The following is a 26500-nucleotide window of genomic DNA, read 5'->3' as shown; positions in this document are numbered from 1 at the left end:
TCATTTGATACACAAATCTTTCAAAGCAGCTTCATTTGTGCTCAGAAAATAGAAATATCGAAATTTCAGAATAATAGGTTTATGAGTTTCTCCGAAATTTCAAAACATAATATTTTTCTATTTTCAGTCGACACGGAAATTAAAGTCTCGTATTTCAAATTAGTCAGGATGGATAAGATATTTTCATAGTGAAATTATTTGATTTTCTTTTTGAGTGGTTATTGAAATAACGATCTTGTCTGATTTATTGTGCAATACCTGTATGGAGGTTAATCAAGTGAAAATTCAAATGAAAAGTGATAAGATTAAAACAATGACTTTATTAATAAATTATCAAATTTTGTGGAATAAAGAATTACATTTCCAATTGTTTTTCTTAATAAATGAGAATAATGAAGATTGTTTAGATAATTGGAACTCACCAAAAATCAAAAGATCTTATGGGAGATTGTGTGAAATAATTTCATATTTTTAGAGAGATTGATGATCAGAGATGGCCAGAGAATTGAAAATAAATCTTTTTTATCCAATTTGTTGATTTGCTAAACAAGAAATTGTGCCACGTGTTTTTTTGTGGGAGAAAAAGAAACTGTGTTGATGCTGTTATCAGCAAGTTAATAGAAAAAGAAAAAAATTGGATTGAAAAAAAAATAATGTCAAGAGATGGAAAAAAAAAATAAAAAGTGTTCGAAAATTTGAAACAGAAAAAAGAAGGATGTTTTCAGTCCTTGGAATTGAGACATTGAGATCAAGCATAAAATCAAAAACAAAATATGAAGACTGTTAGAAAAAAATACATTCCTTATTGTTTGATCATAATGATTCATTATTTCTGTAAATGAATGTTCCATCAAAGAACAATGAATTAAAAAGAAAAAACGATAAATTCAGATTTCATCAATTCAATTTTATGAGTTCTTTTTTTTCTTTTTTGTTTGATCCATCAAATGTTTCCATTTTGTTGAATCCAAATGATTGCATGTTATTATCAAAATGAAAAGGTTCAAATTTTTCATTTTCATCCGACCTTAATTATTCTTTCAAAATTAAAGACTGCATTGTTAATGACAAAATGAGAGAGAATAATTGAAAATTGAAAGAATTATGCCCATGACATCAATCAACATTGATGTGGTCAATCCTTCCTTTAAGAATTCTCTGAATTTCATGAATGAGATATTCTCATTTATTCAAAAAAATTAGGGCAATCAAACCCTTCATTATATTTTCAACAACATTCATAAAAATTAAAAAATCGATGACGATTACTTTTTATTCGTTGAATTGTTGATGTTAATGGAAAATGCTTGAGAAAACATAAAACAGAAAAAAGAAATTTGATGGGAATTAAATCAACGTGAAAAAACAACAGGAATATAAAAAAGTCACGCAAGAATTTTCCAATAGGATCCAAGTGAATTCATTGAAAATTCATTCATGTTAGAGATACACAAAAACAAAATCAAAAACAAATAAAGAGCAAAATTTTCAACTCCAAAACACAAAAACAAAATATGAAAAAAACTAAAAAAATACTACACTCACACAAACACATTTAGTGATCTTGCTCCAAAGATGGTGGATACGTTGAAACAACATAATTGGCAAATGAAACAATTGTGAAATCATTTGCACTTCAACACATTCAGTTGAAGGCTTCTTCAAATTTCACCTTTGCGAAGACGAATTCCCATTGAACAGCAGATTCAAAACAAGTCATCAGGGGAAGGTGCTGTTTTCGCAATCCAAACATTTTAATCATTCAGCTCAATTCTACAAACATGCAGCAAGCAAGCAAAGAAGTATCAAAGCACCCCATTTATCCCTTTCAGCAAACCAATCACCTCATCCAATGTTGGCCTGTCATTTGGCTCGTCTGCCCACATCTTCTCCATCACCTCAACCAGATCTTCTCCTTCGATTCCTTCTGTCAGTGGTCGCACTCCATCCCTCATCATCTCCTGCGCTTCCTCCGCATCACACTCACTCAAGGGCACTTCCCCGGTTGTCATCTCATGCAGAATCAGTCCAAGTGTGAAAACAACTGCCTGTTCAATTCCATCATCTTCATATCCCATTTCTGGCTCCTTCCATCGCTTCATTTCTTCCTTCTCCTTTTCATCCTCCAATTCCTCTGTCAACACGTAGATTTCATTTTCATTTCCTTCCTCAACAAAAATCGAATATGGGCACAATTGTTTTCCCATCATTTCCACTCTTTCGTCTCCAACAGAAATCAAATGCTCAAATAGCTCTGCCACTGCCATCACCACTTCCTTCCCATCAATAACATCCATTGCTCTTGTTCCCATGGTGAAATTACCTTGCACTGAATGAATCACCGAATGCAATGTTTTGATGTTCTTTTTCTCCTTCTCTCGAAATGGCTTCTTGGCTGATATAACATTGAATGAATGCGATTGAGATACCAATGAAACAGAATCATTCTCGGACAATGGCAATGGAGATTCCAAATCTGGCAGACCATTTTCATTCAGAATTTCATTGTTCATTGACGGAGGCTCTGGAAGATCTTCATCGTTGTCAATGAGAAGAGGAATTTGGCTTGTCATCCCCTCCAGTAATGTCGATGGCATTTCACTCATCTCAAAGCTTCTTTCACTGCTTTCCCTTTTCCTTTCCATCTTCCCCATTATCTGCTCATTTTCTAATTTCTCTTTTTCAACTTTCTTTTCAATTTCCCTCAGTTTCCTTTGCTGAACCACGGCCATCACAACAATACCAAATAACAGAATTATAATAATAACAATACACCCAATAAAGGCAAATAAACTCCATTCAATTTTTTTCTCTTCTTTTGACATTATTTCATCATCTTTTGGTGGAGTAATGCTTGTATTCTTCAGAATGAATGAATGTGTTGATGAAGGAGATTTAAATGCTCCAAACAAAATAGACACGCTAACTTCGATTTCATTTCCACAACTGCTGATGAGATCTTTTCCCACACTTCCTTCGACTTCTCTTTCTGATAAAAATCCATCTGAATCAAAATCATGCTTTTCAATATCCTTCTCTTCTCCTTTTCTCTTCGCAACTGCAAATGACAGATTGCATGGAACAAGAAGCAATCCTTTGAATGTCAGCTTCATCCTGTCTGTCTCTTCTTTTGCTTCCACACTCTCCAATATAGGAATGAAGAACGATGAATCTCTATCTGAAATAATCCCATCAAAACTGCATCCATCATTCAACATCCAAAGTGAAGAGTTATCCTTCAATCCATCTCCTCCTTTCAAACTCATCACATTCAATGCTCCAGAATTTGAACAAACGATGTTTCGACGAAGAGAGGGATACTTTTCAATGAATGGATTGTTGTTCAAAAACTCTCCTTTCTCAATCGTCACATCTCCAGCAGACACTGACAATCCACCTGATGAAGCATTCATTATTGTCACATATTTCATCACCAACGAAGAATTCGCTGAGTGAACAAGTGATCCATTCCATTTGCATATTTCTTCAAAATTATTATTTCTCTCATTTTCACTTTCTTTTGAAAGAATTCCTTCAAACTCACACATTTGCATCGAAACATCTTTTGCATTGTTAATCTCCACAATGCTTCCTTTGTCGGAGAGAGAATCGCAATTTGAACAGGAACAGTTTGAAAGAATTATTTGAGCAGAAGTTGAATAAGCTGAGAAAACAGAAGCTCCTTTTGAATTCCTCGAACAGTTGTCGAATGAGGAGATTCCAATTGAAATTGAACTCGAAGACAAATCGTTTATCGCAATAACGCAACCTTCAGATAATTTCACTCCATCTGCAGATACTCCATTAAATACAACACTTCCACAATCACCAATCTCAAATACATTTGTTATTGATTCAATTAGTTCCAGTTTCACATTTGTGATTGATACATCATCTCCATTAAACAGAAACGAAGGCTTCTTGAATGAAAGCATTGATATTGAGCAGTTGTCAACATGAAGAATTCCATTTTCGATGCTCAGCAATGTTGAATTGAGAACAACAAATTCAATGCTTTCTGATTGGCCAACAGAAGAAAAATCAACAGATGAAAGAGAAAGCTGACCATTTGCTTCATGAATGATTGAATTGCCTGAATATGAAAATAACTGACCAAAATTGAATTTCACACTTTCGATCCGAACTTTCTCTGAGGTTGTGATCAGATTTCCCTCATTGGTTATTGTAGAGTTCAGATGCACCAAAGCAGCAGATGGAGATTGCAATGAGCGGATGGTCACATCAAGAACATCACACTTCCCAACAATTTCTGTTTGCCCCAAGATCAACAGCTGTGAGAACAGAGATTGAATGATGTGCTGCACTCCAAAGCTCAATGAGTGGCATGGTGTGTCCAACTCTCCACATTGCTTGCTGTCTGCGCGATTGTCTGCAATTGATGACACAAATATCGTCTCGCTCTGGTATTTCATCACCCTCAGCAGAAGATCTTCTTCCCCCACAAACGAGTCTGTTGTGGCACCCCATACTGCCTTGTCCTTCACAAATGGCGCTCTGAAATCCAGCAAGAACTGCTCATCAACAATTTGTGTATCGATTGAGTGGCATTGAACATACACATCTCTCCCTCTCAATGCGGTGTTGTCTCGGAACGTGATGTTCGAAAGCACAAAATTCAGAGGCTTCTCAGCTGTTGAGGTGCATTCAAGAAACATCCACCCACCTCTTCCTGCAGTCGAGCAGAAACACTCTGAAATCTTGCAAAATGAGCACTCTAAACATCCTCCTTCGTTCAACTCGCAAAACATCCCTCCTCCCTTTCCACACTTCAACCCTCCACATCTCTTCATCGTTGTGTTCCGAACAACCATTTTCAATGGCTCATCATTTTCATTTCGAATGATCGAGATGTTTTCTGTCGTGTCTTGGGTGACTTCTTCAAACAAACTCCACTCAATTACAATGTTTTGTTCTCCTTCATTGCTCCCTCTCTTCTCTCCAGCTGATCCCTTTGATATCCTCAATCCACTTGCTCCCTCCACCTCAATATTCTTCATCGTCAGATTTTTCGCATTCAGCACTGTTGTTGACAACACAGAAATAACATCCTGCGAAAAGCTCAACAATTGCATCGTCACCAATTCCAACACAACTGTCCCTCCATCTGCTTTGATCAGCCCATAATCTGTCAATTCTTCTCTCTCATCTCCTTTTTTGGTGAATGTGCAGTCTTTCACAGTCAACAATCCCTCACTTGAGCCAACATGCATCAAAACATTCACTCCACTTGCAAATGAAGAAGGAATCACAAACTTTATCAGCTCGAAATTGGTAATGCCACAAATCTTCATTGCTGCTCCTCCTGCTCCTTCAAGCGATGAGACACATTCCAATGAGCACATGCTGCTCTCATCCGATTTCACTGATATTCCACTCACATCAACACTCTTCTGCAGATACCCTTTTCCAATGATGCTGACATTCCTTTCATTTCCTTCTGGCAATCGATCCAACGAATGATCCATCGACAGACACGGATAATCTGAGAATCCACACACACACACATCACAACCTTCGCTCCCAATAAATATCTCTGACCCAATCGCTCGCCAGAAATTGACCAGTGGAATGGCATTCGTTGTGTAATTCCCATCAAAGCCTCTCATCGAATCCAACGAAATATCTGCCAGATGCCCAGATACAAATGGAAGCGAGGTGTTTGTGATGCTTCTCGTTAAGTTGGATGATTCAACAAACAGGTCATTTCCATATTTCGCAATATTTGGCTTATCTGCCTCAAAAACAGGGGATGAAATCACAAACGAAGCGTAATCATCGATCAACTTCAGTGCCATCCCTCCCCCAAACCCAATCTTCCGTTCTTCTGCTGGTGCTGTGCATCCTGTGAATGTGCATGAAATTACATTCATTTGAATGCTCCCTTTCAGCTGAGTATCAATGGCCCCTCCTCTGCTTTCATCAGCCTGCACAGAACACCCATCAAATGAACATTCTTCAACATTTATTTGTGTGTTTGTATTTTCATCATTGCTGTTGTCAATGCTCACACACCCTCCACTTCCAGCTGCTCTTTCGATTTTTGTAAAACTGCTATTCGTCATGTTCAACCACAGAGTGTTCATCAACTCGCTATTTATGCTGCTTCCCCTCAACGAAATCAGCGGATTTCTCCTCAAATCAACCGATGAAGCTGAGAATGTGTCGATGGCTAAGATCCCTGACTCAACAGACAAGAACAGAAATGTCAATTCTGATGATAAATTTTGAAGGGAAAGAGAACATTGAGACAGAGTCATTGATGATGAAGATGACGAAATGAAAGTGGAATGAAGAGGAAGGGAAGATGGAAGATAGAAGATGAGTTTTGATAATTCTGTCTCAACACTTGCTGAAATCATCGCTGAATTAGATGTTGAACTTGAATCAGAGACTGTCCAACCACTCTGATCATTGCTTCCTCGGATTTCATGTTTCTGTTCACCAAATTCCAATTCATCGCTCATCTGAATCATTCCATTCACAACAACTTTCTTTTCTCCTGCTTGACGAGTGAGGGAGTGCTTCATTGTCAAACAAGGGAATTGGACAATTCCACAGTGTGAGTGATTGGATGCCTCAGAATTGCTCACATATATTTCTTCTGGGGTGGGGAGGAGATAGATGCACAGAGGAATGGCCACACTGTTGTTTCCATTGTCATATCCTCTCACCTTCTGAACAGAATCCAATGAATCTGTCACATATGTGATTTTTTCCGATTTTGCTGTTTCTTCCAGATTGGGTGAAATGGCAAAGATATCATTCCCCCATTTGGCAGTGTTTGTGCCAAATGAAGAAGAAATCAGAAAATTGGGATTTTCATTCAACAATCGAAGAAGGATTCCTCCCCCAAATCCATTGGAAGAAGAGCAATAGCACCCATCAAAAGATCCGCCTTTCACTTTCACTTCATTTCCATTCCCAACACACAGCATCATCGATCCCCCGTCAGCTGATGTTCTGCTTCCACATCCTTCAAAAGTGCAACAATTCACATCAATATTTGCCTTGTCATTCGAAAACGATATCACTGCTGCTCCGCTCGTTGTTCTCTCAATTCCATCAAAGGCGCACTCTGAAAGTGTCAATGAAATTTCATTAGTCAAAGAAAGCGAAAACAATGAATTTGTGGAAATCGTCTTTGCCCAGTTCACATGTTCCATATGAAACACCCCATTCTGGACATTTATCAGTTCTGTCGAAAATGCTGTTTCTGCTGATTGTCCGCTCCCAAAAGATATGTTCAGTCTGCTGATCCTCATTCCTCCTGCTCCACTTATCTCAAACAGCCTTGACCCACGGTTATTCGGATGATCCGAATCATGCACAAGAACAAAGTCTCTGGCAGTCAATGTGCCTGTCGAGACTGAAAAAAGAGATATCCCAGGTGCTTCAAATTCCGTTTGGATTGTTGTGCTCATATTGCTTTGGCCATAAACAGTAAAACTGTCTGGCCCACAATCAAAACTATTTGTTTCGATTATTGTTCCCGAAAATACTTCGACATTGTGAACCAAGTCTGGAATTAGCTGAGTCAAACAATGGCTAATAGTGCTGCATGGATAAGATTCATAAATTCCACAAGCATATGTGTCGTTGCCTTTTGGTTGTAAATCAGTTGATGAGACAAATCTCACATTTCCAAAATCATTGCGAAGCCATTCACTCCGATAGGTATATGAATTAGAATTTATACAAACTCTGTATGATGTTTGACCGGTTGAATAGCAACTTGGATCAATATTATTAGATGTTGAACCATGAAGCAACATATCGTTGCCACACCTCGTGCCTGTGTTATTGTGGAAAAAACAATAATAAAACAAAACTCTTTTATTATTTGCATTCAGATACAAGCAAACTGCTCCTCCTGAAAGCGAAGAGCAATGATAAAATAAACAATTTGAGAATATAATTTGAATTGTTCCATCCCAATGCGAAATTGCACCTCCGGCAGAAGTTGAAGAATTTGACGCTTGACAAAATTTGAAGAATGAGTTAATTACGCATTTTTTTTGCTTTTGAGCAGTTTCTTGATAAAATCCAATTCCTCCTCCGTCATTGGTAGCAGAACAGTTATTAAATAAGCAATCGTCAACCATTGGCTGAACATAAATTGTTTCAAACTGAATCCCTCCTCCACCCCAATCTGAAGAACCATATGCAACACATTGATCAAATGTTGAATGATGCACAACGCATTCAGCTATTCTTTGAGCATATATTCCTCCACCTCTTGTCGAGGAAGCACTGCATCTTGTGAACGAAGAATTCTCAACTGTGAGAATGGCACTTGCATTGTCATGCACATAAAGAGCTCCTCCTTGTGGTGCTGTGCAATCAGTCCATTCACACAATGAAAAGAATTGACTCTCAGTTGAATTAATTTGTCCTTTTTTCTCGAGATCATTCATTTCTCTTTTCCCAAAGTTTATTGTTGTGTTTTTGCAGATGAATTCCTGTGAAGAATATGATCCACTCGAAATCCCTCCTTCAAATGCATTCACACACGAATAAGCAAGGCAATTCTCCATTGAACTTCGAAAACATGAATGTTCCACAAAATGATCGCTATTCGTGTCATATTTCACAGACATGTTCCTGAAGGCACAATTATCAATCTGTTCGCTTTTGCTCTTTCCTGATAACAGAAAATAGTCTGATGAAGAAACAGCCAGGTCTGTGATGATAGAATTTCTCAAAATAACAGAATTGGAATCATCAGATGAAAATATGAGACTGGAAGGGTTAAGACTCTCTTGGGGGATCAAAGTCATGTTTGTGAGGAAGATTGACCCGATATTCAAAAGAAACGGAAATTCCGATTTTTGGTGGGAAACACATGAATCCAACACCACATTCGATTTATCTGTAATTAGGATAAATGGGGAGGAAGAATAATCGACTGCCACATTCTTCAGTCCAACTGAAGCATTGGAAAAGCGTAAAAATGAATAAATCGCTGTGCATGTTCCTGTTTTCCATCTGTTCGTTCCTGATGCTTTTCTCCGTTCAGAAAAATAATCATTATTGCCATTTACTGGAAATTGTTCATCATTTGAGTTGCCTTGACCGAAATAAATACAGTTATATTTAAAAGTTATATTTGAAAAAATACCTTCATTCCTTAATGTGGCTGTTCCATAGATGACTTGAGATTTAAATGTTTCTACCAAAATCAGGCATGCAAAAAGGAACAAATGCACCCTCATACGTAATAAAAACAGTTTTGATTTGAAAAATAAAATATAATGAGAATGATCATTTTATCTTCAAATGATTGAATAAAGAAAAGATGAAATTGAAATACTTATTATAATATTTGAAACATATTATTAATGATGCAATGTTAAAATTATCCTATTTAACAGCTATCCAGAAAGCAACTGTTTTTTTCCATAAATAATAAAATTCCAAAAATCATAACAACTTTTTGAGAGAAAAATTTTATAAACCAAATGCAATTTTGTGCTTGCCTTATCAATGCAAAAAAATTGTTTCAACAGTAAATTGAAACAGATTATTGTTTATAATTGATTTATTGAAACATAATAATTTGGAAACAAAAGAACAAACAGTAATTTGTTTCTTTATTGTTTGTTATTCATAGAACATTTATGTTTGATCCCAATTCGCACTGAAAAAATCTGATAAACCATAGTTATGTTTTCAGATTGACTTGATTTTTTAAATACTTTTGATGAACGTGCAATCAAGGATTTCGAAGAATTCAATGATCATGCCATCTGTTGAGAAATGTATTTTTCATTTGGTTGTGGAATTGGATTCAAAGCATTTGTATGTGATAAAAAAAAGCAGTTTGCATAACCATTTGATTAGACAGTTTTGCGAACAAATATGAAAGAAATGGTTTATATGGGATAATATTTTTGCAATTATGAAAAAATTTGAAATTTGTTCCAAACTTTTTCTACAATAATTTCATTATAAATCAAGCGAAACTATGCAAATATTAACAGAAAAATCCAAAATTTGAGAATAATATTTGTTAGAGGAAAATGGAACAAAATTCATAAAGCAAAATATTTCGTCCCATAGGGTTACACTTTTACCTCTGACCCTTTTTTTTACCCCCACCCTTTTTTTTGTGGAGCTGGCTACGGCTTAACACAAGCTCGTAGCTAACGAAAAATAACAAGAAACGTTTGTTTTTTCATATTTAACTTATTCAGAAAAAATTTTTTTACGAAAATTTTTTAACTTTGACATCTCTGTATTTTTTTAATTTTATTTTTTGATCATTGAATTGATGGTCTTTCCATGAATATAACATTCTGGAAGTTTTAAGCTACACCATCATTACACCTCATATCCTTTTTATTTCTTTAGTAACTTTTCACATTTCACAAGTTTCTTTTTCACCTGTTTTCTCATTTCATCGACTTTTCGATAAAACGCAATTTTTAATTGTATAAAAGACAATTTTTTAATTTTATTAGCTGTATCTTATTTTTGACTCAATATATTATTGCAAGCTCACAAAATGTTTTGCTGAATAAATGTTACTGGCTGAAAAAATCAAAACAACCGAAATTGATGTTTTTCATTTTTCTATTTAAAATCAAATTTGAAAAACTTTTTTTTATGATTCCACATGATTAAAATATAACAATATATTAAGGATAATCTTAAAAATATTTTCAAAAATTCATCATTCCTTATGAAATTGTATTTTATCGAAAAGTCGATGAAATGAGAAAACAGGTGAAAAAGAAACTTGTGAAATGTGAAAATTAATTAAAGAAATAAAAAGGATATGAGGTGTAATGATGGTGTAGCTTAAAACTTCCAGAATGTTATATTCATGGAAAGACCATCAATTCAATGATCAAAAAATAAAATTAAAAAAATACAGAGATGTCAAAGTTAAAAAATTTTCGTAAAAAAATTTTTTCTGAATAAGTTAAATATGAAAAAACAAACGTTTCTTGTTATTTTTCGTTAGCTACGAGCTTGTGTTAAGCCGTAGCCAGCTCCACAAAAAAAAGGGTGGGGGTAAAAAAAAGGGTCAGAGGTAAAAGTGTAACCCTATTACCATTGGCCGATTGAAAAAAAAGATAAAAGGTGGAAGAGACTTAAAGAATGGAAAGTTATATGTTTGCTCATTTCTGGTTTGTGGAATGATATTTTTTTATATCATTTGTTCGTTTTGCAGGAATCTGATTTGAGAGATGGATAAACATCTGTTGAAAATTGCTTTTCTGAAAGAAGAACTGTTGAGAATTTTTGGAAAAGATGAAGTTTGTAATTATTTTCAAATATATTATTTTTTATTGTTCGAGTTCATGAACCAAATAAACTGAATGAATGAATGATATTTCCTTGACTTGGAAGAATGCCTTGCTAGAATAACTGGTTCATGTGGAAAGAATGTCAAGGCGAAAAGATTGGATTGGTGCTGGACGAAATAAATTTTTGATTCAATCAGAAGGAATTGTTAAAATTCCAAATCTCTCTATTTTCAGAAGGATCAGAAACCTTCTCAAATGGAGATGAAAAGACTTATTGAAAATGGATGATTGGAGAATATGTTGCTGAAAATGTTGTTGATGGGGGAATGACGAATTTTTTATTGAAGAAAACGAGACTTTTCAATGAGACAAAAATTAAAAATGGCTAACAAATCAAAAGGTTTGTTTTAATCTTAAAAAATAAATATTATTGAATTTTTATTGTTTTTTTTTCATGATTTTCAAAAAGTTTTGTATTTTATGACTTTGAAGAAGAAGAAAAGAGGGGAAGGATAAGGAAAAGAAGAAGAAAGATAAAACTCGAGATATGATGAAGATGCATTGCTTTGGGTTTTTGCGAAGAGTTATTTCGGAAGAAAGATTGTTTTCGAGAAAGAAGTGAAGGAAAAGCGGAAGATTTATGAATGAAAAGAATGGTTTCCAAATATTTCATGTTTTTTGTCAGAGAAAAAAAAAGATGGAGTTGAATACGTGAAAGATTGAGAAGACGTTGTTTCTGAGAACACACAAAAATGGAAGATGAAGCAAGATAATATTTGATTTTGCTGAATTTCAACCAATTTTATTTGATGTTGCTTTTGAGCAAAATTTTTCCATGCTTATCATCTCACTTTGCACAACAATCACTAATTATTTATTTGAGCTTCTTCTTCTTCTTCTTCTCTTCTTAAACATCTTCTCCAATGATTTTTAAGGAACGTTGTGTAATTCATTCTATTCAACTCTCAGTGAATACTTCTTCAAGTTTTGTCTTCTGTTTCAATTCACAAACACAAAGACAAATTTCTCATCTGTCAAGAAGAAGCGGCCAAAACAATAAGGCAATGCAATGGATATGATGTTGACACCCAATCAAAAAAGGAGGACAATTTTTTCATTTTATCATTCAGCTGTTGAATGAAGCGCAGATGAAATAAAGAAGGAATATTGGAATAATTTCAATGAAGGAATGGACGATTGAAGCGAAGGAATGCGACAGATTTCTCAATGTGACATCTCTTTTGTGAGTGGCAGAAGAGTCAAAAGGTGATGAGAGAAAGACAAAGAATTTGAAATGGAGAAGGAAACTGTCACAAAAGAATATTGGAAATGGCAAATGGAGATAGGATTATCGAGAGCAGATATTCATTTTTTTGTCACATTTGATTATTATGTGATGATACAGTTGGTGAACAATCAGTTATTCTGAAAGGAAAATTTTTGATTTGGAAATGTTGGCTTCTGGAAATGATTGAAAGAGATAATGGTTATTTCACTTTTTTTTCACTTATATTTTTGAGAGCGCCACGTTATAAGTCAGTCACCCAGCTGATCAAAATGGCACTTAATGAAATGGTGAACAAAGGTGTCAATGGGAAAATATAAAGAATTGTCATTTGGCAAATTGAAAATTATTACAAATGCAGTGAAAACACATGTTAGAAACAAGAAAGGTACAATTTAATTAAATTGAATGTTTTAAAATATAAACTTTAATGAGAATGTATTCTAAGTGTTTAATTTTTCACATCATTGTTATTCAGCAATGACGGATTCATAAGGGGATGGGATGTCTAAGTTGTGGAGGGAGTAAGAGAAGAAAGTGAAATAACCATTTTCTCTTTCAATCAAAACACAAGCGTTTTGATTACAGAGAAAACATTTATTTCACTTCCTTCTCTTATATTTTTGAGAGCACAGATAATTGGGAAGGTTTGATAATGTTAATCAGCTTGAACATGTATCCTTTTCTTCGTGTTGTTTCTTTTCCAATTCTTTTCTTCTTTGAGATCTTGTTCGGATAATGAATTCAATCTTAGCCTCGCTGATAACTGTCTGTGCAGCATTGTTTTCTTCGGTGTCCTCTGGTTCCTCAACTTTATCTGTGTATGCAATTATTGCTTGTTGTTTTTGATCTTCGCTTTTACATGTTTTCTTTGTTGGTGTTTGTTCCTCGGATTTTGAACTGGAATATGATTCGGAATCGGATTCCGCCTCAGAATCTGAATCGGATTCTGACTCATGCCCACTTTCTTCAGGTGGAAGAATAGTTGAATTGCTTCTTGCTATCACGTGGGCCAGCTTGCTTGACACATCTGATTGGACGTAATGCTTTGTGATAGTGTTGCTTCTAGGAGAGAGTCTGGCAAACTTAGCATTTTGGGCTGAGGGAATTCCTGCCATCGTTAGCGCTGTGATAGACGCATGTTTCAATGAGTAAGGCCCGAAACACCTCGGAATCCCGGCATCCTGTAACATTTCAGCTGCATAGTTACGAATCATTCTTGCAGAAAGTGTTAGATGAGTTTTCTCATCGATGAATACTGAAGTTGCATTTGGCTGAGATTCTTTGATTCTGTTCCAAAGTTCCTGTATGGAAGCTGCTGGGCATACATGCGGCTGTTCTTTTAGAAACGGGATGATAATATCTGTACGTTCTGTTGATGTTTTTAATGATGAATCAAGTTTTATTGCATCGTCTCCAATTGTTGAATTATGAAGGTTTATCCTTTCCAACTCCGTAAAGCGACAGGCGGAGAACAACATACATGTGCAAATGGCCTTTTTTGTCAATTCGTGAAAATCAAGGTTCCTGTTCTCACCTAATGATGTTATTTTCTGCAGCAGGAGTTGTGGGTTCCAGATGTCTGGTTTGTCTCTTTTCTTCCTGTTTTCTGATCTTCTGAATGATTTTAATAGCCTTTGCATGAGAGCAGATTCTCCAAGGCCTCTATTGTACAGTAATTCTGAGATAAGAGATAATGCGGCACATGTTTGTTTGAGCGTCGAAGCTTTCGTCCCTTTGTCCTTCAGGCTTATGAATATGGAAGCGCATTTTTCAACCCACTCACTCCAAGCTTCCGGTGGATCTCCATTTCTTTTATCTTCCCAAATTTCACAGAAACGCGCATAGCTATATGAATATCCTTTCCATGTGTTTTCAGCAACGCTATTTTTGCATTCATCGATAACCCTTTCGGAATATCCCTTTGAAAGAAGCATTCTCCGAAACCATTTTTCTCCTTGTGATTCTGGGGATTGATAAGGACTATTCTCATTCTGCCTGGTGGTAGGCTTGCTTCCATCCGTTTCATCCATCTTCCTTCCTTCAAAACCTGGTTCTGTTCTTTCCATCTCCATTCGCAGTGTCTCGTCATTCTTATCAGCGGTTCCCATATCTGCCCTCTCCAATCTGGAATCAGAAGAAGAACATGTGCATTTTCCTCTATCGATTTCACAATCGTTGGAACTATTAACGGAATCGGAGGATGGGCTAAAATAACGCCTCTTTGCCATGATTGCTGGAGTCCGTCTTCGTTTAGCGTGCTTCCTGGACCGCACCATCGGTCCGCTTTCGTGTTCTCGTTCGTTGCGAACGCATCCAACGTTATTTTGAGATTGAGGTTTTCCGTGATCTCGTTTGCTCTTCTTGTTTTATGGAGTAATCTCCCCCTCTTTCTAGCCTGGATAGAGCATCTGCTCTGACATTCTTCATCCCTGGCAAGTGTTGGGCTTTTATCTGAATGTGATTGTTCTGAACAAATGTCCATATTTTCATCAGCAACTTCCTGAGGCTTGTTTATGCATTCCACCGATTGATATTGAAGACCGCTGTTGTATTGTCTGATCTGATTAGCAAGCTGCAGACTTTGTTCGCTTGAAGAAGGTATCTGAAATGATTGAGTGCTCGATTGATCGCATATAATTCCCTGAAATTCGAGCTCTGGCCTTTCATCTTCCCTGGAAGCGATTGATGGAAATCGTATTTCTTGTTGTTCATCAGTAGAAAAGCTCCTACGGCTCTCTCTGATGCATCTGTCGTCAAGGTTGCTTGAGGTTGGAATATTGGGCAAAGCTGTCTCGGTTTGTTCGCATTCAGTCTCGATATCCATTTTTGAATGCTCGGAAGGATTGATGTGTTGATCCTAATCCTTCCTTTCCATACCACCTTTCTGACCATTTTGTTCAAAAGCTTGGACATCGATGGAAGATGGAGTGAAGCTTCTTTGAAAACGAAGCGAGTTCCACTCAGCTTGCCAATGAACGACGCGAAATCTCTCACTCTTGTTTGCTTGCATTTCAGTGCTAAGCACCTCCATCTGTAACATTCCGTGAGCAATTCTTTCTTTCTGCCTTTCTCCAAAGTTGCGGTGAAGTTGGATGTGTCCCATGAATATCCGAGGAATGAAAAACGATTTGATGGTTCTGTGTGGCTCTTTTCCAGGTTTGCAATTAGTCCAAGCTTTTGAAATAGACTTATAACTTCATGTGCGATTCTCTTCAGTTCTTGCTTGTCTTGATGGAGCTAGACAATGTCGTCTAAATATGCGACAGCTTTCACCTTCCATCTTTCCCGAATGAACGAAATGATTTTTCTCATAACTTTTGTGAATATTCTTGGAGAGTCCTTGAAACCGAAATGCATACTGGTGAAGCAATAAAATTCTTTGTTAAACTCGAAGCTTAGAAAAAAAGAGAAATCCTCTGATACCTTGATGAGATAGGACGCTTGGCTTGGATCCAGTGTGACTGCGAAATCCCCATTCTTTATAATTCTTTCCACAGATCGATGATCCTCTTGTTTGAAGTGCATTGTTTTTATCGCATTGTTCAACTTCCTGCAATCCACAATCTGTCTCCAGCTCCCATTCCTTTTCCTGACTGCAAATATTGGATTGACAAATCTCACTTGGTTTTTGGTGGTTTTCCTGATAATTCCAGTTTTCACTTGAACTTTGATTAACTCCGCCAAGGCTTCTCTTGTTTCTTGTGATTGCTTCGGTCTTCTGCAATTTACCTGAGAATTGATAAGGGTTTTCCGAGCTTGGGCACTCCTCCAAACCGGAACAACTCCTCTTTTGATCATCTTTTCTCATCCCACCATTTTCCATGCATTGGAAAATAACGCTGTTCTTCCACCAATTGTGAGGTTGTGTTCTATTGAGACTTTGCTTTGTCCCCGGAACTCCCTCTTGAGTAATTTCTTGGGGCGCTGCTTGTGGTGAATGATCGTTTTGAGCTGGGCGTCCGGGGCCAATCTCGAAAAAACCGATAATTCTTTGTTCCGCTTTGAAATCCCCTGGTTTGTTTCTTCCTTGCATACAAATTTGTAATACTTGCAGACCCCCATCTTTGTTTCGTGGATATCTTCTTTGATTCTTCCAAAATTTCTTTTTGTCTTTGAGTTAACAGCGATGATGAGAACTCGTCTTTCATTTTTTCTGCTTCAGAAAATCCATATCTTGCTTGTATACTAACGTGTCTGGCTTCTTTCAGTGCCTGGGCTAAAAGCAAACATGAATCTGCTATCATTTCTTTCGTCGTGTCTCCTGACTTGATTGTTGAGCATGCCGATATAAGTAACTTTATTGCTGGATAAAGGTATGTTTCTGTACGTTCCCCTGCACGATCGAGCGCGTCTTTCCAAAAAACTTTGGATCTTGTAAATGGTGGTGGAGCATTCTGAATAAATGGACTCAAATCTTCATCTTTCATAAGTGAAAGCGCTTCATAAATTTTATTTTCTGGAAGATGCATATCGTAAAGTGAAATTTCTGGTGGCTGTCCAAATATTTCCATGAAAGCTTGCTGCAAAGAAGAATCTCCTTCATCTACTTCATTTCGCGTTGGATCTGTCAGTCCATCAAGCTCCGACTGAACGCTTGATTTGGAAGCGGAATAACTCCCTGCTATTGAAGGAATTGCACTCGGAGGGCTACCAGTCAGCGGAGCTGCGCAAGGTTCGGTCGCGAGTCCGGTTCCCACGAAGATGGTCGACATGTTTTCTTTTGATCAGCGATCGTGACTGACCCATAACGTGGCGCTCTCAAAAATATAAGAGAAGGAAGTGAAATAAATGTATTCTCTGTAATCAAAACGCTTGTGTTTTGATGCGAATGAAAATCATTCGAATTAACAAAATACTCTGTTTTCTCATTTATTCACACACATTCTCCAAAAGATTCTTTCTTCTTTTATTTCACTTGAATTCCCAGTTTCCATGTTTCAGTATTCTTTTTTGAACATTCTTTTTTTTTCAAATGCAAATCATTCAAAATTGAAAAATTAAAAATAGAATATATTTTCTTCAGATATATTTTTCTATTTGCATTGTTGGAATTACAGATCTGAAATGAAGCTAAACCACAACGAACCCCATTAAAAAATCTTCCTCTTCAAAAAACACAAGGATAAGTATAACACTTTTTTATTCACATGTTCACCAAATAATCTGAGAAACATTCAGAAAGAGAATTACCAAAATCCAACTTCAAAAACAGAAGAATTTCACGACAGCTTGTGATGGAATCTTCATATCCCTCTTCTTCCATCTTTTCAAGCACTTTTCTTTTTGCTTCTTTTCTTTTCATTTTTTCCCTCTCTTCTTCCTTCTCTTCTTCCTTCTCTTCTTCCTTCTCTTCTTCCCTTTCAAAATCCTCATCTTCTTCCATTTCATATTCCTTCTCTTCTTTCAGTCTTTCTGAAATTTCCAAAAAGAATTTCAAGATATGAAATGCATATATGTCATCTAACGTTGGCCACTGAATTTCCTCCATCATAACATCAAAAGCTCCTCCTTTCAACAAGCATTCAACTTTCACAATTTTATTTCCGGCTGCTGCTTGAAAAAAATCAATGCATTCATTGTTAATTTCTCTGTGATTGTCCCTTGATGCTCGAAATAACTGAACAATGCAGCCGATAAGCTCTAAATATTCTTCATTCCAATAATAGCAGGAATATAAGATATTGAACAATGTATGGATCCATTCCTTCAAAACATGCTCTTCTTCTTTTTCTCTTTCCTCATCTTCTTTTCTCTTCCAATCCACACACTTAATCAATTCTTCCACCTCTCTTGTTACCTCTCTCACAAAATACATTTCATTCATAACCACTTCATTCAATGATCCGCTGAAAAATGACCTGTATATGAAAAATGCCCAAGCAGACTGGTATGCAAGGCGAGTGAGATTGTGATGTTCCTGGTGATGTTGGATAATCTCTTTGATTTCATCCAAGAAAAGATCTCTTTCAATTATCTATGAAATATAATTATAACATAATAAATGAACCAAAAACAATTCAATAAATCAATTAATAAGAAAATCACACGTAGCGCATCCCAACATTGCTCAAAGCCAACAATGCCATTTCCACTTCTTTTTGAGTTTTCTCGTTTTTCTCTTTGTTCAATGCAGCTTTCAGAAGACAGTCCACACAAATTGAAAGCAGTTCTGAAGAATGTTTTTCGTTTAGCAAAAGATAGCATTCACAAAGATCAGTTAGCAGCTTTTCTTTCTTTTCATCCTTTTTTTTCTCATTTTCATCAATAATCATCTTCTCAAATCTTTTGTTCAACGAAGTTACTTCAAATTCATCAATAATAACTCTTTTCAGCACTTTGCAACATCCAACGTGCTTCAACAACAACAATATATTTTTCATTGTTATTTTCTTTTCTACAATCATTGTGTAAATTCCATTGAACACTTCTGTAGTGACCACAGATTCAAGTTCTTCTTCGTCCATCTCGTCCATCACTTCATTCATTTTTTCAATTTTCTTTATCTGTTCATCCTCATCGCAAGCTTCAAGCTCTGAAAATAATTCTTCAATATAAAAGGAAAGAACCACAATCACCAGGAATTCAAATGCAACGATGGATGCACACTGTTGTATCTTTCAGTGACGCTCACAGTCTGCATTTTTGAAAATTCATTGCATTCAGAAACAACACAATTATGATCATTCACATTGAATTCGCATATGTTTGGAAAGACGACATAGATGAATTACAAAATCTCAAAAATAGTCATTAAAAATGTCACGTTCACACCATTCTTTATTGTCTTGGCACTTTTGGAAAGTGATTGTTAAGAAAAAAATGTTAAACTATATTCGGTTTGTTGTTATGGATTCAAAGATCGAAAAGTGATTTGTTTGAACTGGAATATCAATCAGCAAAATGAGTGTTGATAAATGAATTTATCCTGCAGAATTACAAACATAATCTCCCGTTGAAAAAACGGACAATGATGGTAATTCCAAGATTTTAGAAATTCAATCTGATGTATTTTGTTAATTGAAATGCCAACGTAATACAACAATTTTATTAATTATACAAAAAGACGTAGTGTTTGAGATTTATATTGTTCAATTGATTGTGAAGATATTTCCAATATCTGTCTCTTCAGAACGCGAGAATCGGACGAAATGTCTTTTTAGGGAAATCTTCGCCTTTCAGAGAGGAATTAAACAGGCAAGCATCAAGTTCCACCGACTGCCGTGGAGCATATAGATGTTAGAACAGCGTTATATTTTGAAAACATTTTTTGCGAAATAAAATTGAATTGAAAAGAAAACCAAACCTGATTTTATTTGGCAGTTCAGAAATCGATGCATAAGGAAGTTGGATGTCTTCCGGAAGGAGCCAATAAGGAATCAGTTGCTTTGACGTTTGGGCATGGTCTTGAAATAGGCTATTAAGTTTTGCTGTTACAATTTTGAATATATGAGAATCATTTCATTCAATTTGTTGAAAGAAAGAGGGAATCAGAAGATTTAACGAAAGAAGAGGAGAAGTTGAAAATGAAAGATGAATGAGAAGATTTAAAAAAAAGCACAAGAGATTGCGAAGATTCATGACATTTTTCTTTTCATTTTCCAATCTTCCTTTATATCTTCTCTCTCTCACTCATCCATCTATTTTGCACTCTACTGCTCAGAAGCTTCATCTCCATCATCATCATCATCATCATTGCAGGAGTTGTCTTCTGATTGTGCTATTGTCAGTGCACTTGGCAAATGCACCGCAGTCTTTTCCAGTGACTCAAGGAATGAGGCCAAAGTCTGTTCCACTCTGAATGCCTTCTCCTGTGCTGATGTACCTTTCACTACTTCTTGCCTCTCACGCCCACACAGCATGACAACAGACTGCCTTTGTTCCTTCTTAAGTGTTTCCTGTTTTTCGTGGTGGAAGGAAGAAAAAAAAGGAGATTGAAGGAACACTCAAGCAGAGGGAAACATGCTCAATAAGAAGAGATGACCAGCCTGGAACTTTATTTTGGCTGATCGCTATCTCTTACGCATTCCATGTATTGTCTTCTTCCTTCCAACATTTCATCCAATTCCCTCTTTCTTTTGCAACATTTTGATTATTTTTATTCTTATTCTTATTTCTTTGAATTAAAAAAATGATATTGATAATAATTGTATTTTCACTTTTTTTATTGATTTTGCACTTGATTAAGAAACAATTCCTTTTGAACAAATTGTTCTGAAACAGAAATATGTCTTTGTCAATTCTATTGATTTTTGCGACGAATAATTTCCAAAAGAAATTACAGAAAACTCAAATGAATATCTTTTCAATTCCTTTTCTTTTTTTGAAAAAGTATTTTGCATAAATTTATAGAAGAAAAACGAACAAGAATATGAAAAATCACATCTTGAATTTTCGAAATCGTAAAAAAAAATATGGAATAAATCAACTGAAAAAATTAATAAACAACAAAAATGAAGATATTTGTGGGGATGCTGAGTGGAAAAATCCTCACTCTCAACGTCGAAAACACAGACACTGTTGCATCCGCGAAGAAGAAGGTTGAAGACGAAGAAGGAATTCCGCCAGAACGACAGATTCTTGTTTTCTCAGGAGAGCAGCTTGAAGACCGAAAAACGCTTCGAGAGTGTGGGGTCTGTGAAGAATGCACACTGTATGTGGTGATTCGGAAGAAATTTGGAATGCCAATTTTGGTGAAGACAACAACAGGAAAAACCTTCACTCTGAACGTTGAGCGCACAGACACGATCGAGGCGGTGAAGCGGAAAATCCAAGACAAAGAAGGGATCCGCGCAGAGCAGCAGATACTCGTGTTCTCAGGAGCAAGACTTGAAGAGGGAAAAACGCTTCGAGACTACGGAGTTGAGAAAGAAGATATCGTTCGCCTTGTGTATAAAATATCAAAAATGCAACTTTGTTTGAAGGGAACGCATGGAAGAGATGATTACCTCAATGCTGAAAGCAAAGATGCGATTGGATGTGCGGGGCAGAAGATTGAAGACAAAGAAGGAAACTTTCCAAACCCTCGAACGCTCGCGCACGAAGGAAAAGAACTCGAAAACCAAAAAACTTCACAAGACTACAACATCGGTATTGACGGGGCTTCTGAGGTTGAAAGACAGCCCGATAGGATTCAGCTTTTTGTTACCAGAAGATCGGGAGAGCGTTTTTCAGTTGAGATGGAAGTTGATGAAACGATCCATACACTGAAAGACAAAATTCGAGGATTAACAGGCATTCCCGTAGAAAATCAAAGTCTTTATCGGTTTTGGGAATTTCTTGAAAACGAAAAGACGGTGGGGCACTACAAGATGAGCAATGGGGAGAACATCCGTCTGTTCTTGTATTGTGGGGATCTGAAGATTTTTGTGAAGACATCAGCAGAAAAGCGAGTTGCTGTTGAGGTTGAAAGCGCAGACACCATCAGATGTGTGAAGGAGAAGATTGAAATGAGCGAAGGCATTTGCGTTGAAAAGCAAAGGCTGAAATTTGGGGATGTGAATCTTGAGGATGGAAACACTCTTCATTTCTACGGGATCGAAAAGGGCGATGTTCTTTTCCTTTCGGAGGGAGATTGTCTGAGGATGTGGATATTTGTGAAGATATGGACAGGCAAAATAGCAGCTGTTGATGTGTCGAGCACAGACACGATTGGAAGAGTGAAGGAGAAAATACAAAGCAAAGAAGGGATTCCTCTGAAACAGCAAATACTCATATATGAAGGAAAGGAACTGGAAGACAGGAAAACGCTTCAAGATTACTGTGTCAAGAACGAAGATTCGCTCCACCTTGCGTTAAGGTCAGGCGACGTGACGATTTTTGTGAAGATGTCGAGTGGGAAGACCGTCACTCTTGGTGTTGATGGAACAGACAGTGTGGAATATGTGAAGCAGAAGATTCAAGGCCAAGAAGGAATTCCTTCAGAGCTGCAGAGTCTCGTCTTTGCTGGGAAAGAACTGGAAGACGGAAAATTGCTTCAAGATTACCATGTGCAGGAAGAAGACACGCTTCGACTGGCTTTGAGGCCAGCCTCAAAAATGCACATTTTTGTGAAGATTGGGAGTGGAAAAAGCATCGCTCTTGAAGTGTCGAGCACAGACACGATTGGACAAGTGAAGGAGAAGATTGCAAACAGAGAAGGAATTCCATTTGGCGAGCAGCAGGTGATGTTTGGAGGAGAGCAGCTGGAAGATGGAAGAACACTAGAAGAGTGCGGTGTTGAGAGAGAAGACACGCTTCGCGTTGTGTTCAAAGCGAAGCAAATGCGAATTTGTGTGAAGGAGATGTGTGGAAGAGATATTGGTGTTGAAGTGCTGAGCACAGACACGGTTGGAAGAGTGAAGCAGAAGATCCAGGAAAGAAGAGGAGTTCCTCGGGATCTGCAGACACTTGTCTTTGCAGGAGCACCGCTTGAAGACGAAAAGACTCTTCGGCACTACAACATCGTGGATGAAGCCGTGTTGTATCTCATGTTAAGAATTGGATTTTGATTTGAAATGGTTTTGGTTGTTTGAAGTTTCTTGTCTTTTCCAATTCATTTTATTCTCATTTTTTTGTTCATCATTTATTTTTAATTTTATTTTAACTATTTGTGGAGTTAAACATTTTCATTTCAAAAATTAGAACCTTTTCATTGTTGCTGTGAAAGATCAAAGCGGGTTTTCCTGTGAAAATGCCAAAATGATCATCCAACAAAATGGATTTATATTGTTTAATCTCAAAGTTTGTGAAACAAACCAAAATAATATGAAAATTGAAACATGAAACAAAATTGAGGAATGTGTGAATAAACCTGTTTATCTTTGAAGACACGTTCACTTGAAAATTCGCAAGCGCTAATGACAAAAATGAAAGCAAAAAGAGAGAAAAAAAGCTGAAAATGAAGGAAAAAGAATCGAAAAAACATATTTTTTGAAAGAAAAATGAATAAATAAAATTATTTTCAACAGATGAACAGGATTCATATAAACTATCACATTCTGTCGAATATTTTCACAAAGAAATGTGAATATCTTGGATTCTTCACCTCTTCCTGTAAAGAAAAAAAAATAACGTTTCTAAAAGCAGTTATTCTTTGAATGAAGCTTGACGGCTATCAGTCCAAGCATCTGTCGAACAAAATGCCTTCAAATAACTCCGCTCAGTTGCTCATCCAAGAAAGTTAAGTCAATTCCTTTTACACAAAAAAACAATGGAAGTTCAGAAAAAAGCAACTGGATTCTATTTATTTTCAATTTCTGTGCAGAAGAGGTATTTCTTCTATCAGCAAAATATGATTTGCATCCGTTCTGAAAAGGAATATTGGTCTGCTGATGAAATAGTCACATGCTATCCACAAATTGTTTTGTTTCTTAGTTCCGTTGGTGTATTTGAACAAAAATATTATTATTATCATCTTTTTCTTTTTCTTTTTCTTTTTCTTCTTCTGCCTTTTTCCCTCTCTTTGGCACAGGTGGATGAAGCGGAGTGTATTGAAATGAAGGAATCTTGTTGGTGAAGGAGATCGATAAATTCCATACTGCAAATATCACACAACTCTGCAAAAAAGCTCATCTGATTGAAATTGAATTGTGAAGTTACGCCATCATTCAATGTTCTCTTTGAATGAGAAAACAATTTGGAAGAAGGAAACCAAAAAGTCATATTGTAAAAAGGCCGAAGCCAGAAAATACCATCAGTAGCTGCCAAATCAACATTACATTTCCTCTGGCTTCTCTTAAACGTCTTTTTGTGAGAATATCACATTTGTTCTTTATTTAAATTGCCTGGTGCTTCTTCTCTTTCCGCTTCTGATCTCCTTTTCATTTTTCTTTTTTTTTTTTGGTCTTCCTCAAGTTTCTGTCTTGATCGTTGTGAAGCGACTTTTCAGTTATCATTCATCTTCCCTTCCACCAAACGAGGATGGGTCTTTTCTAATCGGTAGCATTCCGCTTATGTTCTCAGAAATAACATTGCTGAATTATTTCCTTTCTCTTCGTTTCTTCGTTTTCGCCTTTGCCTTTGCCATTCCTGGCATTGCCTCCACCATTCGCGCCTTTCATCTCTTCCATGTCCTTCTTCCCTCAGCAGCCAGTAATGACTCGTTATCTTTAATTATTCCAAATATATCTGATATGACTCCATTTCATTCATTTCATCCAATTCATCTTGCTTCATTCAGCTTCTTCTTGTCTGTCTCTTCGTCTTCGTTTCAATCGGTCTCTCAGAACAAACGCCATCCGACTTATCAATTTCACGCAATCTGCTGATTGCTCCAACACGCCTGTGAATAAATGTTCTCTGAATCTTCTGAAAAGTTTCTGTGTTTTTGACGATGTGCATTCATCACTTTTGGCATATCAACAGCTCAATGGAAGAAAAGAGTTCGTATTTGTTGACAGACACATTGAAGCAGAGGAAAAGAAAGAAGATGCGTTCAGAACTGAAAATGACGTTCTTTGTCTTCCCTCTGCAGCTGAATGCGGATGTTGAATATGAAAAGAAAAGAAGATATTTGAGTGAATGACAGAAATGAGTGATGATTGACTGCAGGAAGGTTTTGATGGTGTTGAATTTGCTTTTGATGAACAAGGAGGTTGCGACGAAGATGAAGCGGCTTTTAAAAAATGGTGATGATGTTGAAGGAGAAGGAGAAGGAGAAGGAGAAGAAGTTGATGACGTTGATGAAATTAATGGAGAAGAATTTGAAGAAGAGAACAAAGTTGAGAAGGAGAAGGAGAAGGACGAAAAAAAGAAGAAAAGAAGAAGAAGAAGAAAGAGAAAGAGAAGGAGAAGGCGAAAATTGATGATTCTTTCTTCTTTCTTCTTCTCAGCAGCTCAATCACAAAAGGAAATAACTTGAATTCCATCGATCAAATAGATAAATATAACTCTTTGCGATTTTCCCTCACTGCTGATGAAGATGATGAAGAAGGTTGTTTAAGAAGGAGGTTGATGATGCTTGAGGTGTGTTTGAAGGTGAAGAAGAAGAAATACTTTTCCTTTCAATCATGCCTTTGTCTTCTCTGAAAATATATCAATGAGTGAACATAAATCCAATTCTTTTCCTTTCTCTTCCAAAACGGTGACGGCGAATGCGGCTTGAAAGAGCTAAACTCCATAGACATGTTTCAACATAATTTGCTGTTTTCCTTTGCTTCAAAATCTTCAATGTTGTTTGTTCTTCTTTTCTTCAATTGCATTCCTATTTGTAAATAGCCTTTAACCTGATTCCGCCTCCTCATTTTCCTTTTCAATCTCTTTCTTCAAAAAGAGATCTCCCCACCAATAAAATTCCTCAGGCATTTCTTGCAAGACTTCCATTGTTCTATTTATGAAAAAATAAAAAATAAAAAAATTCATTTTTCAAAAGAAGATTCGAACAAAACAGAGATAATAGCATACCAATTGTAAATAGCATTCATTCCAGAGACCCCTTTGACTTTATAAAAATATCCATTTTCGCTCATTTCACATTTCGGCCACTCACCTTTGAACTGAAATTCCATCTCTATCTGTGAGAAAAACACTTCAAAAACCCAATCCAAATGCTCGTATAATCTTGTTTCAGGCAGCCCATCCCTTTTGTGAAAAGCGCCCATTTCGGCCAATCGAAGCAAAAACAATCATTTCTTTCAATGTATCGAAAATCCCTTCAAATCAAAATATCACAAATAATCCACCAAAAAACATACATTTATATGTGGTGCAGAACCGCAAAACTTCCATCACTCATACCTCTTCCATTCATCTGGTTCATCAATCTTCACATCATTCATTTCTATCCCAGTTGCCATTTCTCATGAAAATACAGCCAACAAAATAATATGCTCTTAATCATATGTTATTCCATCTCAGATGGTAGATATCGCTGGACGGAGAGTGACGGCTGAAATATCAGAAAATTAACAAAAATGGATGAATCATTCACAATTATTCTTAGGATCAAAAATGGATCATAAAG

At 36.4% G+C, this 26500-nt stretch overlaps 8 protein-coding genes across 8 annotated transcripts; 1 reads left to right on the top strand and 7 right to left on the bottom strand.

Annotated features, from left to right (window-relative positions):
* Positions 1-1805: 1805 nt before the first annotated feature.
* On the bottom strand, positions 1806-8555 carry MONOS_9795 (uncharacterized protein; the record flags this gene model as incomplete). Its single annotated transcript, XM_067880327.1, has 2 exons — positions 1806-7813; positions 7970-8555. 2 exons carry the CDS (start codon positions 8553-8555, stop codon positions 1806-1808), a joined length of 6594 nt encoding a protein of 2197 aa, XP_067736505.1.
* A 4665-nt stretch (positions 8556-13220) lies between these two features.
* On the bottom strand, positions 13221-14039 carry MONOS_9796 (uncharacterized protein; the record flags this gene model as incomplete). Its single annotated transcript, XM_067880328.1, has 1 exon — positions 13221-14039. One exon carries the CDS (start codon positions 14037-14039, stop codon positions 13221-13223), a length of 819 nt encoding a protein of 272 aa, XP_067736504.1.
* A 269-nt stretch (positions 14040-14308) lies between these two features.
* MONOS_9797 (uncharacterized protein) lies at positions 14309-15385 on the bottom strand (the record flags this gene model as incomplete). The annotated part of the gene is made up of 1 exon (XM_067880329.1): positions 14309-15385. One exon carries the CDS (start codon positions 15383-15385, stop codon positions 14309-14311), a length of 1077 nt encoding a protein of 358 aa, XP_067736503.1.
* A 1045-nt stretch (positions 15386-16430) lies between these two features.
* MONOS_9798 (uncharacterized protein) lies at positions 16431-17273 on the bottom strand (the record flags this gene model as incomplete). Its single annotated transcript, XM_067880330.1, has 1 exon — positions 16431-17273. One exon carries the CDS (start codon positions 17271-17273, stop codon positions 16431-16433), a length of 843 nt encoding a protein of 280 aa, XP_067736502.1.
* A 301-nt stretch (positions 17274-17574) lies between these two features.
* On the bottom strand, positions 17575-19407 carry MONOS_9799 (uncharacterized protein). Its single transcript, XM_067880331.1, has 4 exons — positions 19333-19407; positions 19168-19195; positions 18609-19105; positions 17575-18535 (listed from the first exon to the last, which is right to left on the bottom strand). Exons 1-4 carry the CDS (start codon positions 19333-19335, stop codon positions 17705-17707), a joined length of 1359 nt encoding a protein of 452 aa, XP_067736501.1. The 5' UTR covers positions 19336-19407; the 3' UTR covers positions 17575-17704.
* Positions 19408-20210: 803 nt separating this feature from the next.
* Positions 20211-20420, bottom strand: MONOS_9800 (uncharacterized protein; the record flags this gene model as incomplete). Its single annotated transcript, XM_067880334.1, has 1 exon — positions 20211-20420. The coding sequence occupies one exon, from the start codon at positions 20418-20420 to the stop codon at positions 20211-20213; it is 210 nt and encodes a 69-aa protein (XP_067736500.1).
* A 591-nt stretch (positions 20421-21011) lies between these two features.
* Positions 21012-23048, top strand: MONOS_9801 (putative polyubiquitin; the record flags this gene model as incomplete). The annotated part of the gene is made up of 2 exons (XM_067880335.1): positions 21012-21474; positions 22429-23048. 2 exons carry the CDS (start codon positions 21012-21014, stop codon positions 23046-23048), a joined length of 1083 nt encoding a protein of 360 aa, XP_067736499.1.
* A 2786-nt stretch (positions 23049-25834) lies between these two features.
* Positions 25835-26333, bottom strand: MONOS_16891 (uncharacterized protein; the record flags this gene model as incomplete). The annotated part of the gene is made up of 4 exons (XM_067869762.1): positions 25835-25864; positions 25942-25978; positions 26076-26189; positions 26275-26333. 4 exons carry the CDS (start codon positions 26331-26333, stop codon positions 25835-25837), a joined length of 240 nt encoding a protein of 79 aa, XP_067736498.1.
* Positions 26334-26500: the final 167 nt, after the last annotated feature.

The sequence above is a fragment of the Monocercomonoides exilis genome, assembly GCF_001643675.1.
Source record: "Monocercomonoides exilis strain PA203 chromosome Unknown scaffold1-2713096, whole genome shotgun sequence".
NCBI classification, from domain to species: Eukaryota; Preaxostyla; order Oxymonadida; family Polymastigidae; genus Monocercomonoides; species Monocercomonoides exilis.
Note: the sequence above shows the minus strand (reverse complement) of the source record. Positions and strands in the feature narration are given on the sequence as shown.